The 19,060-nt window shown below is 42.3% G+C and overlaps 1 protein-coding gene across 2 annotated transcripts in view; it reads left to right on the forward strand.

Moving 5' to 3' along the window:
* Positions 1-1,027: 1,027 nt before the first annotated feature.
* Positions 1,028-19,060, forward strand: part of ALDH7A1 (aldehyde dehydrogenase 7 family member A1) — a 35,693-nt gene continuing 17,660 nt past the window's right edge. For both annotated transcript variants that reach the window (XM_081499015.1, XM_081499016.1), the window contains exons 1-8: positions 1,028-1,227; positions 2,718-2,771; positions 3,477-3,542; positions 9,734-9,814; positions 10,181-10,304; positions 13,411-13,543; positions 15,559-15,603; positions 17,600-17,677. In XM_081499015.1, the coding sequence (XP_081355141.1) occupies positions 1,036-1,227; positions 2,718-2,771; positions 3,477-3,542; positions 9,734-9,814; positions 10,181-10,304; positions 13,411-13,543; positions 15,559-15,603; positions 17,600-17,677 (773 nt within the window). In that variant the 5' untranslated portion in view covers positions 1,028-1,035. The remainder of the gene's footprint in view (positions 1,228-2,717; positions 2,772-3,476; positions 3,543-9,733; positions 9,815-10,180; positions 10,305-13,410; positions 13,544-15,558; positions 15,604-17,599; positions 17,678-19,060) is intronic.

A 19,060-nucleotide genomic window follows, 5' to 3' on the forward strand; every position in this document is an offset into this window, starting at 1 on the left:
CAGTTTCTGGTAGATGCTGGATACACGCCTATTTCAACATGATTTGTTGAAATCATTTATGTTCTAAGGGTCGAACAGATAAAGCTTGAATGCAGAGATGGAAGGAAAGGTTTTACAGGTGGAGAGAACAGTAGGGCAAAGGCACCATGAGAGGAAAACACAGGTTTTGTAAAGAAACGTGTGACTCTCAACTGTCTGGTTGCCATGTGGAAGGCCACAAGGCGAGTACGGAGAAGTAATATTTTGGGAAAGTAGGTTTGGAATCATCTTATTTATGCAATGATTTGAGAGTGTGTATATATTTTAAACTCCTACCCAAATCATGCTGATTGAGATGCTGCCATTTCCCTTAAATAGGATAGGCCTAGTTATTGTGGAATTAGGTGGCAGATGGGATGGTGGGCATGGCAAGAATATTGCAGAAAGAGAGAAGAAATGGAGAAAAAAGGAAATTGATCAAAACTGTCTTTGTTCTTCAAAAGCAAGAATATACTCACGCAGAATATTTGGAGGGAACTACCGCAATTTACCATTTTTCATTAATTAGAAAACTCGAACTTGTAATGTAACAAAGGGGCAGATACAGTCCTCTCCTTTCCACCAGAACTGGTTAGAAATACTGACTCTCAGACCCCAGTCCAGACCTACCGAATCACAATGTGCATTTAACACGATAGCTAGGTGAGATCCCATGCACATTACATCCTGAGAGGCCCTGCTCTAACTCACTGTATTTTAGAGCCGGTATTTTGCTGAAAAGAATTCCTAGCTGGTGCCGCTGTTCCCGCCGTCTTTCACTAGATGGCAGTAGCCTGCTCACTTCCTCCGAGTTTCACCCTCCTTGTTTTCCAGGCGCTGGTCAACCTCCAGGCCACAGCTCCCGGATCCCGCGCAAGACCCAGGCAGGCAGGGCGACCGCGGGGGCGAGCCCGAGGGCGGGGCCGGGCCTACCCAATGGGCTCCTCCGGGTGGGGGGCGGGGCTCCACTTCGGTGGTTCCTCTGGCCGCAGGAGCCGTTCGCCTCCCTGACTCGGTATGTGGCGCGTTCCCGGTCTCCTCTGTGTGCACGTTGCGAGGAAGAGCAAGTTGTCCGGACCGTGGAACAGGCCTGCCGCCTTCATGTCCACTCTGCTCATCAATCAGCCCCAATATGCTTGGCTGAAGGAGCTGGGGCTCCGCGAGGAAAACGACGGCGTGTATAATGGAAGCTGGGGAGGCCGTGGAGAGGTATGCACGTCTTGGGCAGATCTCTGCGGCCTCTCTTCGCCCTGGGAGGCCGGACAGACACTGCCCAGCCCGAATCCCCGCGGACGCTGTCGGCTTGTACTGGGGAAGTTTTGAAGTCCATAGTAAACGTTTTCTCAAGTAGAACCATTAAAAGTACCATTAGATATTAAGTCCCGCGTTACTACCGAGAATCGAGTTCATTTTGGAGCAGAAAGGGGTTGAACTTCCCAAGCGTGCTTAAAACCGCACGGCAGAGTTCTGCACTCGGTAGTGCGAAATGCCACATACTTGGCGGTGGAAATCATCTGACTTTTCTGCTTGACTGTGGCTCCTCACATGTGACGTGCGCCACAGGTAATGTTCTACGGTACAGTTTTATATTATCTTTTTTTGAAATCCTCTGGAATGCAAGCTCGGACTTGCTGAAATCCCGTTTTGCACTCTTTGGGCTCAGAGCTTCCTTGAGATTTTCAGCATTTCTCTATTTCCAGATCCTAACAATAGCTTGACTCTCCGTTAATGGTCAATAAAATGTTTTACAGACTAGGATGGAAAGGTAAGGTTATTATCACTCGGATTTTTTTTTTGAAGACTGCATACGGAAGAAAACTTTCATAAGAAAACGTTATATAACATCCCAACAGTTTGTTGAATGAACCTGCTTTTTAGAGGAAAGGCATCTTTTAGTTAACTGTGGCTGTAGGAAGGGCAGGTGGTTTAATTGTTCCCAAATCCCCCATTGATGGTTTTATCCTGTTTTTCCTGTGGCATCCGATCATTAGATTCGTGGATAAAATACTCTCTCCTGAGAGCCTTTTTAAAGCTATACCTGGGTTGTTTGTTTTTTTTTTGATTTATCCCTCCAGTTCGTGTGGACACAGGCCTTTCTCATGGTTGCCTAGCTTTGGCCTTTTCACCTCTGACCAGAGGGTGGGCAGAGGTATGAAGAGAGGGAATAGCTAAACTTGTAACTGTGTGTGTGTGAGTCGCTCAGTCGTGTCCAACTCTTTTGCGACCCTATGGACTGTAGCTTGCCAGGGTCCTCTGTCCATGGAATTCTCCAGGCAAGAAGACTGGAGCAGATTGCCATTCCTTTCTCCAGGGGATCTTCCTGACCCAGGTCTCCTGCATTGCAGGCAGATTGTTTACCATTTGAGCTACAGGGAAGTCGCTAAAACTTGTAACTTTGGTCTTTTGTTAATGGAAAAAGAGGCAAAATAAGGTGTTACTTTTAGGCTTTTGTTTAGATGCCTAATATTTAGATGGCGAAGGTGGGTTTTGCAGAAAAGGTGGTTCTGAGTGTTGAGGTCAAAAGTGAAAACTCTGTAGTCTCCTGCTGGTAACAAGTTAATGTAAAGGTTTTAAGTTTGGTTATTGTATCTTAGTTCCCGCCCCCCGCCCCCACCTTCCTTTTTTCCTTCCCCCATTTGGTCTTTTCCCCAAGTCTGAGATTACATTTTCTATTTATGTAGATCATCTTTTTGTTTTAGGTTATCACCACCTATTGCCCTGCTAACAATGAGCCCATTGCAAGAGTCCGACAAGTAAGTGTCTTTCTTTGTTTTTTTTTTTTTAAATGCAAAAATGCCCTTAGGGAGTTTGTGCCATCCATCATGAGTAATTCTAATTTACAAAGTAAAAGAATGTTTCCTTTTAATTTAACATTTAGGAATATCTGGGGGAGGGACTTTCCTGCAGGTTCAATGGTTAAGATATTGGGCTTCCCTTGCTGGGGACATGTGTTTGATCCCTGGTCTGGGAACTAAGATCCTGCATGCTATACTGCCCAGCTGGAAAGGAAAAAAAAAAAAAAATTGGGGGGGAGACCCTGTACTCTGTGAGGGTGTATGTGCCCAGGAAAAGGTAACCCCTAGAGAGGACGACCCAAGAGGGATTCCATTGAAGTCTATGTTTCTGGATCACCAGGGGACTTGGGCTAAGATGAATGTTCTGACCTCTTGAAACTAGGTTGGAGCCTGAGGTTCTGAATTTCTAATACACTTTAGGTATTGCTCACAGATGAGGCTCCTGGACTTTGCTTTGAAAAGCAAGGTTTTAAAAAAGGACAGATTGTAACTTAGCAAATTCCAGCAAGTTTTGGGAAGTGTAAGCTGTGATAACCATTTTAAACCACAAATCTTAGGGTCACCTGGAGATTTTACAATTCTTTTCCAAAAGTCTATGTTCTTAGGAGAAGATCATCACTGCCCTTTCCTTTTCCCTTTGTCTCCCTCCAAATCTTTATTTAGGCCAGCATGGCTGACTATGAAGAAACTGTAAAGAAAGCAAGAGAAGCATGGAGCATCTGGGCAGATGTAAGTACGGAGTCCGTAACACAAATACCTACTGTAATGACAGACAAGAGGCAGCCAGCGTCCCCTTGCTGATAACTGGAGCTTCTTGGGGGCTGTGACTATCTCTAAGCTGTATTCCTAAACTAGTACTCTTTTCCATATTTTGCCTTCAATAGCAGGGTAATTTTAAAGGGAAAAGAACTCTGTACTGTTGTAGCATAAACAATCTATGAACACTTTCATCTCCAACTGATCTATGAACACCCAAGTCTCCAAAAATTAAGCAGAGAGAAAGGAATATCTATGCTAAAAATAAACCATATGTTCCTCCCCCACCTCCAAGTTTTTTTAGGGGCAGGGAGGGGATCTTAGCAGTAGGTCTGCATTCTTGGTTCAGAGGGAGTAGTGTCAGCAGCTTCTCTCATAGGGCCTAGTCTCCAGTTCCTCGGCAGTCTGATGAGGCTTTGAGGCTAATTCTGCCTCCCCCATCTCTGTCTCCACCAGTTCTGTGAGCAGGTGTAGGAAATGACTGGAGCTGGGTTAAGCCACCCTGGGCTGTCTATAGATGAGGGCCAGGCTCTGGAGGAGGGGAGAGTAAAGAACTGGCTTAGTCTGGATCTCCCGGTTTACCCTGAACATCCCTTTTGGTCTTCTGCCTGAGATTCTTGTCCTGAAGCTATAGGAATATACTGAAAGGTTAACCCAGCTCTGCCCCAGGTACATTACTTTGCCTTAGTGTGCTTTGTCTTTTGTAGAAAAGGGGGGGCCAGGTGTGCTTACCTTTTGGGTTATCATAAGGGTTAAATAAGTTAATCATTTAATATGCTCACACGCAGGGGTAAACCTTAGTATCTGTTTGATTTTTAGAACCATGTGCTGCTGAGTTTGGAACTGCTGAGCCTCAGTGGTTTTTTTGTTTTTTTCTCCAGAATCTGTGGTTGCTCTGGGAACTTGGGGAAGGGCAGACTCTCCAGGAGAGCCCTGAATTGGATGCAGGGTTACTGTTAGCCAAGAGACTGCCTCTGCAAAGCAGGAAGAACGTTTCCTTTAACTAATTTTGGCTATAAGTTAGGCTCAGGGTTTATTCAGTTCAGTTTAGTCTCTCAGTTGTTTCCGACTCTTTGCAACCCCATGAAGTGCAGCATGCCAGGCCTCCCTGTCCATCACCAACTCCCGGAGTTTACCCAAACTCATGTCCATTGAGTCGATGATGCCATCTAACCATCTCATCCTTTGTTGTCCCTTTCTCCTCCTGCCTTCAATCTTTCCCAACATCAGGGTCTTTTCAAATGAGTCAGCTCTTTGCATCAGGTGGCCAAAATATTGGAGTTTCAGCTTCAACATCAGTCCTTCCAATGAATATTCAGGACTGATTTCCTTTAGGATGGACTGGTTGGATCTCCTTGCAGTCCAAGGCACTCTCAAGAGTCTTCTCCAACAACACAGTTCAAAAGCATCAATTCTTCTGCGCTCAGCTTTCCTTATAGTCCAACTCTCACATCCATACATGACTACCAGAAAAACCATAGCCTTGACTAGACGGCCTTTGTTGACAAAGTAATGTTTCTGCTTTTTAATATGCTGTCTCGGTTGGTCATAACTTTCCTTCCAAGGAGTAAGCTAGCGTCTTTTAATTTCATGGCTGCAGTCACCATCTGCAGTGATTTTGGAGCCCCCAAAAATAAAGTCAGCCCCTGTTGCCACTGTTTCCCCATCTATTTGCCATGGAGTAATGGGACCGGATGCCATGATCTTAGTTTTCTGAATGTTGAGCTTTAAGCAAACTTTTTCACTCTTCCACTTTCATCAAGAGGCTCTTTAGTTCTTCTTCACTTTCTTATATACAGTTAAAAACTGAACTGACAAAAATCCTTGAACAAAGAAAATACTGCTTCCAAAAGTAAATAGTGTGCTAAGTGAAGTTCACCTTACCAATGTAGAGAATAGTGACTGACGCCATGTCAACTTATTTTAAATCAGCTCATTCCACATCTGCGGGGCTCATATCTGCAGGTATGGAGTGCTGACTGTTCTCCACCACTCCGTATAAGGGGCTTGAGCATCCATAGGTTTTGGAATCCATGGGGGTCCTGAACCAATCTCATGGATACTGAGGGACAACTGTATTGTTTTTGTTTTTTCAATTAATAGACTATTTTAGAACAGTTTTAGGGTGAAACTATAGGGGAGGAAATTTTTTTATTCTTCCCTTCTATGGTGTTTGGCTGGTCTAATAATTAACCAATATACAACAGATTAGCAGGAGAAAAACAAATTTTAATTTTTTAGGAGGGGGAGGCATAAAGATATGAGACCCAAAGGCAGCCAGGCAGTTGAGGCTTATACAGCATCTTGAGCTAAGTAAAGGGGTAGGAGCCCAGGGCTTCAAAGAGAAGGAGGACGATTGCTGGGAATGTGAGCAGAGCAAGTGTTCGGTAAGCAGATGTTTTCCCTCTCATGTAGATAAGTTAGATGTAAAAAGTTGTCTCTGGTGATAACTCCCGGTATAGTTCCCTTTCTCATTTGTTTTAGGCTGTTAAGGGGAGTTAGAAATCTCTTCCTGAGTCTCCTGGGCCTTAATTATCCGTAGCTCAAAATACTGCCAAAGAACTTGTTGGACGGCCCATTCTGTGGTAGCTTATTCTGAACTCCTTCATCAGAAAGATGAACAGAAAGTACAGAGATCCTTACTCCCTATCAGTTTTGCAAGTTGCCTATGTTAACACCTTGCATTAGTGTGGTACATCTTATAATTGGTGAGCCAATACAGACACATCAGTAGTAACTACAGTCCATAAGTTGCATGAAGATTCACTCTTTGCGTGTGCTGTCTTGAATGCTAGTGGAACTTTTGATCAGAAACTTCCATTATGTGTGTGTATGTACCCACAGTAAATACAATCTTGTTTGAAAAAAGATTAGTGTTAATTCAGGGTCTTTTCTTTCCCTGAACTGACTTTTAGGTCAGTCTTGGCTTTGCCCAACGGGGTGGCAGTTGGCACTGTGATGTCTTTGATATTGTACTGTGCTTTATTGCTGTTTTCGAATTCAGGTTCTTATTTGAAGTCTTCTCTTCCACAGTCATGCCAGCCTCTGCACCTAGTGTTCTTTCTCTTTCTGCTCTTAATTTTTATTCCTCTCCATAGAGTGGGGCTGCTAAGTGGGAACGAGTGGCTTTCCTGGGTGATGGTAGAATCAATTGAGAATCCCACTTGTTAGAATTTGAGTTAAGCAGTTGAGTCCAGAGTTTAGGGAGGAAGCAGAGCATTTCTTCAATGTGCCTCCAAAATTCCTCAAACATGAGCAGAACAAAGCTTGGTTCCCTCCTGGTGTACACACTTTTCCTCTTGGATCCTCACTTGCATGGGGCTACTTCTGCTTGGCCCTGAGCCTTCTGGGTGCCCTGCCTGTGAGGACAAACCGCAGTTTCATATAGTTCATTTGTATCCGACCTGGAATTTTTCAAAGGGAACTTTTTTTGTTAAGGAAAAATGAGGCAGTATGAAAATATGAAAAGGCAGTTTATAAAAATGTTTGTCTTAACTAAAACTAACCACCGAGAACCTGGTTGGGAATTCTTGCTCTGCTGCTTTCTTTCATGAGCTGATTTAGTCCAAATGCTACCTGTTTCTGCCCGTCTGCATCCCCTGTGGGCATCATCACTTTCCTTCTGCATTCCTGGTGAGGAGGAAAGCCAGAGTCTCTTTCTTCTCTTGATGTCAGGAACTTGAGCCTGCTCCAGCTGCATAAAGGGATTCCAGATAGCTGTAGCTCTCTCTCTTTTTTTTTAGTTAATTAATTTTTAATTGAAGGATAATTGCTTTACAGAATTTTGTTGTTTTCTGCCAAATATCAACATGAATCAGCCATAGGTATACATATGTCTCTGTAGCTCTTTAACACGGTTGTCTTTGCAATACTTCCCCAAGGGCTCAGCAGATACTAACTCAGTGCTTTTAGTTCCCTATTCATGGCTGCCTCTGATGCTCACTGTAAACCTGACTTCAGAATGAAGTGGGCAGGGATGAGGACTCTCGGTGGCTGTCTCAGGAGGGTCTAAGGTTATTGATGTGCTGTTGTGCTGGGCTGGTCAAACCCACACGGGGAATGGGACTGTCTTCCTGGTTTCCTGCTCCCCCTCATCCCTCACCTTATACTTAATCCTGACTTTCTTTTTATCTCTTGCTGCTCCTGTACAAAACCCTCTAGTGATTTCCCCACTGCTCTTTGGATCCTTTACATGGTCCTTTGCAGTGTGGCCCCTACTTTCCGCTCCTACTTCTTTAAAGTCTTTATAGTTTCCCAAAATTATCATATTCTCTTGCCTTTTAGCCTTTGCATATGTTATGTTCTCTGTCCCTCATAATTTCCCTCTACTTTATCTACCTCTCCAGATGGCAAACACCAATCATGCTTTAGGCCTCAACTCTTTAAAAAGCCCCCTTCCTTCCCACCTCCTTGCCCCCAAGTAACGCTGGGTTAATAGTCATAGGTGGTCCACTTGTGTAGTCTAGCGCCATTATGGCGCTTACCACGTGAGAGTATAATCTGTTTTGTGTCTTCCCTCCCCAGTGGACTTGAATCTAGCTCCCTTGTTTCCCTTGAATCCTGGGGAATAGCACAGTATCTGGCACATAAAATGTGTGCAGTAAGTGGTGGTTCAAAGACTGATAGAATAAATAAGCTCAGAATAGTCATGTGTACTGAATTAGGCATTCTGAGTTGAAATTAACCAATTTGCTAAGGCTATAAATGTGCAGGCTAAATTCGGTGCAACTCATTCAATGCCTTAGAAAATACAGAGGATCTTTGCTGTTTCATTTAACGTTAAAATTTTTGTTTACTGTTTCCAAAAGTGTGCATGTATCATAAAAGTGGCAAATGTTGCAGGCATACAAAATGCAGAGAATCAAAGTGTTATGATTCCATTTCCTGGAAATTGCAACTGTTAACCTCTTGTATATTCTATCAAATTTAAGCAAAAATTTACGTACCATATGCATTTATCTTGCTTTTTTTTTGTTGTCTTGTTATGGCTCTTTAAAGTTTTTCCTTATAAATCTACTTTATTCTTTTTAGAAAGTGTCCAGACATTTTGTGTGCTGTTCTGTGCTTAGTCACTCAGTCGTGTCCAACTCTTTGTGAACCTGTGGACTGTAGCCTACCAGGCTCCTCTGTCCATGGGGATTCTCCAGGCAAGAATACTGGAGTGGGTTCCCATGCTCTCCTCCAGGGGATCTTCACAACCCAGGGATCGAACCCCAGTCTCCTGCATTTGCAGACTGATTCTTAACCATCTGAGCCACCAGGGAAGCCCTCCATTTTATGGCTATTCCATAATTAACCAATCACATGCTGATGGGCATTTGGATGGTTTCTGTTTCTCTACTGGAAACAGCACCGCAGTAAATGCTGTTGTAACCTGTACTTTTGCACACTTATGTATATGTTCAATTTCCAGAAGTAGAACTGCCTGTTCAAAGTAGTAGGGGCGCAGGATGCATTTTAAATGTTAATAGAAAGCCAGGCTACCCTTAGATTAGAAAAACTATACAAGGATATTTGGTGTACATTTGGGGAAGAGAGTGAAGAAGAGCCCTGAGCTCCATGAGTGCCTCAATTATTTTAGCCCCATTGCCTAGTATTGCTGATGTCACACAGTAAGTGCTCAGAAAGTATTTCATGAGTGAGTGGCATGATTTGAATGGATTTTGGACACCAGCCTAAGTAAGCTGAATTTAGGGTTTGGGTTTGCAATCAGTTTGACCCATATGAAAACATCACTGGGAATCATATAGGGTTACAGGTTATGTAAGGTATTTAGAGCTTTGTAGAGTCATCCCACCACTCCAGTATTCTTGCCTGGAGAATCCCATGGACAGAGGAGACTGGCAGGCCATGGCCCATAGGGTTGCAGAGAGACACGACTGAAGGAACAAAGAACTAAGCACGTAGAGTCATCCCAAGAAGTTGAGTTCAATCTGAATTTCTCTCTGTACTTGGCACAGCCCTTGCTCCCCAAGAATGTGTCATCTGTATATTTTCTTGGTCTCTGGAATGGGCTTTAAGGCCTGTCACATCAGACACGGATGGGATCAAAACAGATGCTTTTGATGTGGTTGTGCTTTGTTCTTTTACAGCACATTAGTACTGTGTTAATAGACATGAGCTTACACTTTTCAGCAGACACTGAAATGCCATTCCTTCCTTAGATTCCTGCTCCAAAGCGAGGAGAAGTAGTGAGACAGATTGGTGATGCCTTGCGGGAGAAGATCCAAGTACTAGGAAGCTTGGTAAAGTATTTTTGTAGTAAATATATATAGTACTTTGAGTGAAGAATAAGGCTATTTTCTACTTTTGTGTATAAGATTGTGATGTTTTTAAGGTCATAATTTATATATTTCAAAAATATATATGTACACAAATTTGTAACTTATGTATTTCAAAAGTCTTTTCTTTAGAGGAAAGATTAACAAGATGGACAGGAAAATGTGAAGACAATTCTTGGGCTTTAAAATTCTTCAGAAAACTAAGAAACAGACTGTGGTTTATCACCCTCACAAAGCAGAAACAAAATGTTTTGCTTTCCCCACCTCAAATTTAATGTTTAAAGCATGAATCCTGTTGGAAAAATGCTGCTTGGTCTTTTGTATTTTTAGGTGTCTTTGGAGATGGGGAAGATCTTGGTGGAAGGTGTGGGAGAAGTTCAGGAATACGTGGATGTTTGTGATTATGCTGTTGGCTTATCTCGGATGATTGGGGGACCCATCCTGCCTTCTGAAAGTAAGCAGCGAAGTCGGTTCTGCTAAGTATTGCACTCCGAAACAGAGAACTCCCCCAGATTCTCTGGTCGTGGGCAGTTTCCACAAAATACTTGTATATGAAAATGTCTTTAATCTCTTTACTAAGAAAGTCAAATTAAAGCAGGTGAAAATAATCAGATCAAGATGCTTAAACTTTTTAAATTTTTTAACATAAAGCTCAGTGTTGGCAAGTTCATGGGTTAAGACTGACACTTTTTTATGGAGACTTTGTGAAGTGAATCACCAATCTTATCTGGAAAACAGTTTGGAAAAATATCTATCCCAAAAATATTTAATGCAAGTTTCCCTTAAATCCCTTAAATATTTAATGCAAGTTTCCAGAATCTTGATTTAAGTAAATAATCTGAAATGCAGCTGAGGTTCAAGTGTTAAGGTGTGCATTGTCCCATCAACAGGAAACAATGGAAATGGCCTAAATGTCCAATCATGAGCAAATAATTTTGGCAGTCTATTAGCAGATATTGTCAAGAGATCATAAAGATTGCCTTCCCCACCCGCAAACTTTATAGGAAAGTTGTACTTACTTATTTTCACTTCTTTTGTCTTCTTTTTTTATATATACTTAACTTATTTTTAGATTATTTTGATTTTTTTGAAAAGGTAGTATTTTTCATGTCACAAAATTAAAGAGAAATAAAAAGGTGAAGAAATATTTTCCTCTTTCCAGTGGGATACTCCATAGTATTCCCATGAACGTATCAGATGTTTCTGGTTTCTCGAGTATATCTTTCTGGAGCTTTTTCACCTGCAGACAGATCTTAGCAAACCATGTGTTCTGTTTTATACTTTTTTCCTACTTAATGTATCTTAGAAATTGTTTTGTGTTGTTCCAATAAGGTGCTTCCTTCATCTTTTTTTTTTTTTTTAATGGCTGTTTTGTTGTAAGGATGACCAGTTCCCAAGTAATATACATTTAGGGTGTTTTCAGTGTTTGGCAGTTAAATTGTGCTGCAACCTTGTAGTCAGTGATGGGGACAAGGGCTTACACAGTTTGTAGTGTTTGCTGTGTCAGTGTAATAAACCAGGTGAATTCATGCAACTGTATTGAAAGCACAGAGGTGGAAATCGCCTGAAGTAGTGATGGTGGTTATCTGTCAAGGCAGAACTATTAATGGTTGGCATTGTCTTTCTTCTATATATTTTCCAAAGTTTCCACACTAGGAATTAGGTTACATTTATAATCAGGAAAAGACATTAAAAAAAAAAAATCACGTTTTCCTGTTTCCTCTTGGAATATTGGACAAATTCCCTGCTGGTAGAAAGAGGGAATTCTTTTCAAAAGTACACTTATTGTCCATAATTTGATATGTAACAGCGATTCCCATTAGCCAAGGTTAATTTTATATTGAACACTTTTCAGAGGTTTTTCAGAGTTAAGAAAGTAAACTGCCAATTTGGGGAGGTATATATGTGCAAGCAAGTAATTTTGCTTTTTACCTGCTGTAACGTCTGACTCACCAATTAAAATCCTTTTCAATTGTTTACACATTAAAAAAATAGATTATTCATTTATGCAGAACCTCTTGGGTAACTTTGACTTCATTAATTCAATTAATGCTTGTTGAGTATCTGCCAAGTGATCTAATAGGTAATACTTGGTTGAAAAAGTGTAGTCCTTTCCCTCAAGAAATGTATAAAGCTGTAGATTCCTTGCATTTTAATTTAATTTTTTCTTATTGGCCACGTAGCATGCAGGATCTTAACTTAGTTCCCCAACTAGGGATCAAACCTGTGCCCTGTAGTGGAAGCATGAAATCTTAACCACTGGACTGCCAGGGTATTCCCAGGGGTGGTTTTAAACTGGGAAGAAGCCTGTGTGAAAGCTTAAGATGGGAGAACTTGGCTTATTTGGGGAACTGTGTTACTTCAGCCCTGCTGGAGGGCGCAGTATGAAGGGAGAGATGGGTGGAGAAGGAGCCTTGGGAAGGGACTTTTCCTGGAGTTTGGACTTTATCCTGAGAGCAGTTCCAGTAGTGATGGGGTTGCCAGAGTGTGGCAAGCGGGGGAGTTATGTCATCAGAGCTATGCTGTCTCCCTGAAGAGAAGGATACAGAGGGGAGGGCAGAGAGGAGGAGGCAGGCTCTGTGAGGAAGAGACTGTACCAGCACATCACCTCTAGGGAGAATAGGCTTCCCGGACTAAGGGAGGGCCTGGGAATGAGGTGGAGCAACTGGTGGCAGGGTGAGCGTGGCCCGAAGTGTAGGTGGCTGGGGGTGCGGCCTTCCTAATGCTTTTAGCCAGGTTTCATGAACCTTCGCACTCCTCGCTGTGGTTCTTCACTGCTTCAGCTGCCTTTGATTAAATAAGGCTCTTGTGGGGTGAGATGGTTGGATGGCATCACTAACTCAGTGGACATGAGTTGGAGCAAACTCTGGGAGATAGTGAAGGACAGGGAAGCCTGGAGTGCTGTAGTCCCTTGGATTGCAAAGAGTCAGGCACTACTGAGCGCCTGAACAGCAACAACTTGTAGGATTATGGTGCCTTAAGTTTGTCTATAAGATACAACTATTTTAATTTATATTTTCAGTTTTCCTATAGGTATGTAAAGATGTGTACAATTAATTCATTCAACGTTTATGTAATTATTAAAACTTTTTTCCCCCTGTACGTGAGTCACCTTGTCCTGAGTTTAGATGAGCTGAGGGCTCCATCGGGCACCGTCAGGAACATGGCCCTGAGATTCGGGACTCCTGTGTTGTGGTCATGCCCTGCCCTTGGCGATCACATCACCGAGGACATGTCTCGTTTACTCTCTGAAGTTTCTTTGTCTCCCAGATGGGTTGGGCCTGCCCTGATCCACACAGAGTTCCTTTGAGGAGTAGAGGCTTAATGGATATCCTCATGGTTTATAAGAAAGTCTGGTAATAACATCTTTTGTTGTATGCTGATGAATGTAGCAGTGTCCCCCAGGGGTGTTAGGTGATCTGCTATAAAGCACCTGTAGTCCTCATGTGATCTGGTGCACCTTTGTTCTGAAAATGAAAGATTGTAGACTTTGTTCTTGTGACCTCGACAGGCATTAAATTAATGTGTTTAAGTATGTTCCATGCCTTTTCCATCTTCAGGACCCGGCCATGCTCTCATTGAACAGTGGAATCCTGTAGGCTTGGTTGGAATCATAACTGCGTTCAACTTCCCTGTGGCCGTGTATGGCTGGAACAATGCCATTGCCATGATCTGTGGGAATGCATGCCTTTGGTAAGAACGGCTCATTTTCTTATCCAGTAGTTGGTAAAAGTCTCCATTTTCAGGTACTACTGAGAGTATTGCAAATGCATGGAAACGTTTTCTACTACTCTTTCCGTTAACATAGCAAGTCACACATGCTAGTTGTGAAATGCTGGGTTTTAGTTATTTACATATTTTACTATTGATAAAATTTACATTTTTTGACTTAACTTTTTGACACAACCTTATACCCTGTTCCTTCTAGTTATTTCTACCCCAAGCAAGTATACTGTAATTCAATTCTGACACTAGTTACTTAGACTCAGTGTCAGACTCCACCTGTTTAAGGGCTCAGTCTTCGTAAGACTCCTCCTTCTTAAGATGCTAGCTGCAAATGTTCCCAGTCCTCAGGACATCTGCAGTTTTCGCTGGCTGTCTACAGATTTGGAAGTTACCACTGGTTTCAGTAGAGCTTCCCTGGTGGTGGCTCAGATGGTAAAGAATCTGCCTCCAATGCAGGAGACCTGGGTTTGATCCCTGGGTTGGGAAGATCCCCTGGAGGAGGGCATGGCAACCCACTCCAGTGTTCTTGCCTGGAGAATCCCCATGGACATAGGGGCCTGGCAGGCCACAGTCCGTGGGGTTGCAAAGAGTTGGACAGGACTGAGTGACTAAGCACAGCACATACACTGGTTTCAGTGATTCGTTAGAAGGGCCCACAGAACTCAAGAAAGTGCAGTATTTAATGGTTGCACTTTTGTTGTAAAGTATATATTTAGGGCATGGTTTAGAAGGGTTTCAAACACAGAGCATCCCTGCCCTCTCCCTGTGAGGTCAGGACATACCACTTTCACAACCAGGAGGCCCCACTGAGCTTTGGCGTCCAGAATTTTTATGGGGTTTTTATGACATTGGCATGATTGAGTAAATCATTGTACATGTGATTGAACTCAAGTCTTCCTCCTTCCATCCCCATGATTGATCTTTCTCATCACCACCTCCCATCCTGAAGCTATCTTGTAGGGAGGGGCACTAGTTACCTCAGTAGCATAACAAAGGCCCTTCTGTCACTCAGACAGTTCCAAGGTTGTTGATACTGGGTATGCCAGAAACTGGGAGCCAAATCCCTGAGAAGCTCGAGCAGTTGGTGATGGACAGGGAACCCTGGCGTGCTGCAGTCCATGGGGTGGCAGAGTCAGACAACGACTGAGCGACTGAACTAACTGAACTGAACACCAGATACAGTCTTCATTACGCTACATTTCACAAGCAGGAAATTAAATGAACAAGTAGGAGGGAAAAGAGAACTTGTGATAAGTCACAACCTTCTTTTAGAAACACGATTCTTTTATTTTTAATTCAATAAAAATTTGATAGTGAATTCCCAAGTGATTCTGAGGCACTTGGCCAGTATTCCCATTGCTGTGTTACATGTTACATCGCTATAAAATATGCAATAGTAAAAGTTAGCTGGGGAAATGTCAGTATTTATAGATAACAAAACAGTTGCTTGCTTTTAGCTTTCGTGTTCAATAGAGGAACTTAAATCAGGAAAACCAGGAGAATTGTCTTTGCCCATTTTGTGTTTGCCCCACTAATACGTACTGATCTTGGTGGTGTTCTCAATAAAAGGTAGTCAAAGACTATATAAACAAGGCATAGTTGGAAGGGTTAACGATTCGGCATCATGTTACCAAAGGCTAGCAGTATGGTTTTCCTCAGCCCCCTGAGTCTTCCAGTGAAAGTTCATGTTGATTGATCTCTGTTTTACTCGGTTTCCACAATAGATGGGGGTTAATGTAAAGTTCCTGTGATCAGTGCAGCAAGCAGGTTCAGATCTGCCATTTTTATACTTACGCAAGTTTTATAGTCCCTTGGGCCCCAGAGGCACCAAGCTGGAGTGATTTCTCTTTCAGTTATTAGGCTCTGTTATTTATTTAGAACTTTGTCTCACAAAGACTGTTGCTTCTGCTTAAAAATAAAAGGTATTTATGATTTTCACCAAATTAAGCTGATTTTTTGTTTTTATTTTTTACTCTTTCAAGGAAAGGAGCTCCTACAACTTCCCTCATTAGTGTAGCTGTCACAAAGTAAGTATGTGTGGCTTTCTTTTTCCTGGGTCTGGGAGAATCTTAAAAGGGTGATTGATAGGCACTGAATTTTTTATCTGACATGAAAGCGTCATATTTATTTTAGCATAGAATCTGGATAAACCTTGTTCTTTGTGATTGTGATAACATTTTTATATCATTATGTAGTTTACAGATCCTTTTCAGGACCATGTCATTTAAGTCGTGGGAAACATGCCAGATACTGATACAAATGTTGAACTTCAACTCTTAAAACATTTTTTTTTTTTGTCACTTGCAAAATAAAAACAAATCCAGTGGAGAGGAAATAGTCTTGCAATTTAGGGGCTATATGCTGTAATTATGTAGCATGTTAATGGTCTTAATTTCTACTCAGGCCGATACTTTTATTGCTATTGTTTAATAGACCTTAGCTGGACAGGGGTTACCTTGGCTTAGAAGCTCAGTGCCCCACAGAAACCAAAAAGTCTTGTAACAATTCTTGTATGCGTGGCTTTCAGCCACTCACAAGGGACATGTAGTTACAGAAACCACTGCGCTCAGAGAAGAGCAAAAGCATAAGGTTCCAGTCATAGTTCTCAGGTCATTATTCCAGTTTAGATGAAGGTGATCAGTCAGGGGTTGCTTTTACCATGAGCCATGTTGTCTAGATAGCATTGTTGACATTGGCATTTATCAGGTAACCTGAGGAACAAAACTGAAGAGTTAACCCAAGGTCAGATTCTCATGAATTAGGGAAAGAGGGTTTGATTAACTTTTACCCACAGGTGCAAAGCAAAATGCCTACCCTTCAGGTGTAATCAGCTGCTTGCGCAGACAGTAGATACACCCTGAGTCCCTGGAGAGAATTATACACCCTGATCCTAAGTCTCAGACATGACAGCCTGTGTGATCCTTGATGGGTGTGTGTGATCCTTGATGTGTGTGTGTGATCCTTGATGGGTGTGTGTGATCCTTGATGGGTGGAGGAAAGAAAACAGCTGTAAAGGACATTTTGGGGGCCAATTGGAGAATTTACTTGGGTATGATAATTGTATCTTTTTTATGGAAGTGGGTATAGGATTTAGATCTTTATGAAATTTCAGGTGAAAGTAGCCAGTAGCTTGGGGTGATGGATCAAAAGAATTTTTGCCCCATTGAAGCACCTTCTTCTCAGGAAGCTCAAAATCAATGAAAGAACCCTGTTTCAGAGAAGTTGGAATTATTGGAGCCATATTTTGCAACTTAAAATCAGATTTAAATTGAACTGTGTTTCTCATTTTGACTCTAACAGCCTAAGTTGTAAGCAGCAGACAAAAAAAGACTGTGCTTGTCCACTTTACTTTAGTCTGGTGGGTGGGGTGCTATTTCCTGACTAAGAGGTTGGTGGGAAGCCAGTAGACACTAGTCCTGAACTTCTTTGGGGTTTTGCAGGCAGGTCCTGCGCCCTCTGCTGTTTCCTCCACATCCCTTCTTGGTTTGGGAAACTTTTTTCCCTTCTCATCCTTTACCATTTCTCTAGCTGGCTCTGGTTGGAAGAGATGCGGCAAAACGTCTCATGGCTAATGGGAGCTATCCTTCCTTTTCTTCATCTTTCTGGGTTTTATTCCATATATCCCTTTTTATTTCTTTAACATTATTTTAATGGATTTGTGGTGAGAAAGGACTCCCCCACCTGCCCCCAAAAAGCCCTTTACCACTTTGAACCAGATGTCTTCATAGTTGGGCAGAAAATATTTAAGAACAGTGATCAGTTGAACTTCCTGACCAATGCTTTAGTTCTTTTATGTATTTTGCCTGTCTTCTTCTGAAGTTTCTTTTAGGGAAAAAAAAAAAGTTTTGCGTTTAAGTGTTTGAAAACCTACTCTAGTATCTGAGGAGAAATCTAGGCCTAGATATTTGAGGGATGGGAGAGAAATTTGAAAAAGGAAAGCCAGGTGGTTGGAATTTATTATTTTTCTAAATATGGTAAGAAATTAAATCAGTCCCTTCCTTAGAGTCGCCTTTTCTTTTCTAGGATAATAGCCAAAGTTCTGGAGGACAACAAGCTGCCTGGTGCAATTTGTTCCTTGACTTGCGGTGGAGCAGATATCGGGTATGTCAGCAGGCCCAGAGTGTCTTTCTACTGAAGGACCTGGGATGATCAACTAGAATCATCTTTACTAGAATTTCAAAGCCCAGTATAGTGGAGGACGTGAGAGTGGTTTGAAATCTTGACTGTTACGGATCTCACTGGGCTTTACTTCATTAATATGTAGCTGTTGTTGGAGGGTGAGTGAGAATTGTCTTTTCCATTGCCCAGAGCTACTATTGTAGGGTGTTTGTGTTCTAAAGTGACACATTACTGTGCCAGCGGGCAGCCTGTGGTTCCCTGACGCTTGCTTTATCAATGTGCTCACCTACAAAGCAGAGCTGTGGAGTTGCGCTCTGGTGTCTCACTCCCCACCAAGGACACGTAGCCTCTTCTCTGGGTTCTTCCGTGACCAAAGAAGGGAACCCTGGAGACCCAACTTCTGATTTATTGTTTTTTAAAAGTTGCCCTGTAATTCACATGCCATAAAGTTCTCTCTTTAAAAATGTACAATTCAGTGGTTTTTAAAATAGTCACAGTGTTGTACAGCCATCCTCATTACCTTATTCCAGAACATTTTTGTTACCCTCCCCTCAAGAGAACCTGATACCCATAGCGGTCACTTCCCCTCCCTCTTCCCCTGGCAACCCCTCTTCTACCTCCTGTCTCTGTGTATTTGCCTATCTGGGATATTTCTTACAAATGGAATCATACAGCACGTTATGTTTGGCTTCTTTCACTTGGCAGAATGCCGCAACCTCTTTTTCAGCTGGAACAGACTATACTTTCTCTGAACCATGGTAAAAGCTGGTTCTACTGACCTGGACTCTTTATTAGGTGGCGTTTCCTGGGAGTCAGATCTTAGAACCCTTACTGATATGGTGAAAGTCTTAATCTTGTCCCCATCTATCGTACTTAATGGGCAGTCTCAAAAAGGAGTAGTCAAGACTTTTTTTTTAATTTTAGATAAGTGAGAACATTTTAGAAACTTTATTTAGAAAATACAACTCCTATATAAAGAGTGCATATATTAAGTATTATCTAAATGTCATTTAAAACGTGACATTTAAAACATGTCTATCCTTTGACCCACTCTGTTCTTGTACTTAGGATGTGCAGTCCTTTAAGTTGGCCTTGGTATAGCTTAGATGATAACAGGAGTGTGTGCAAGAGGGCTTTAAGCGGCAACCCACTTGAGTATCAGTGCCCATATGTGCTGGACTGACCTGGGGAAGCCCACATGTATGGTGTCATCAAGCATTTCCAGCCCTGCATTGGTCTGAATCTGTGTCTGTCTTGGTTGGCACACACCACACCCTTTGAAGCGCTGAGCCATAAGCAAGGAGGTTCAGATTGACAGTGTCTGGTCTACCTTCCTTAGAAACTGGAAATCCTAGCACAGACTTT

This window comes from Giraffa tippelskirchi, chromosome 6 (assembly GCF_054371585.1).
Source record: "Giraffa tippelskirchi isolate mGirTip1 chromosome 6, T2T-mGirTip1v1.2.pri, whole genome shotgun sequence".
Lineage (NCBI taxonomy): Eukaryota > Metazoa > Chordata > Mammalia > Artiodactyla > Giraffidae > Giraffa > Giraffa tippelskirchi.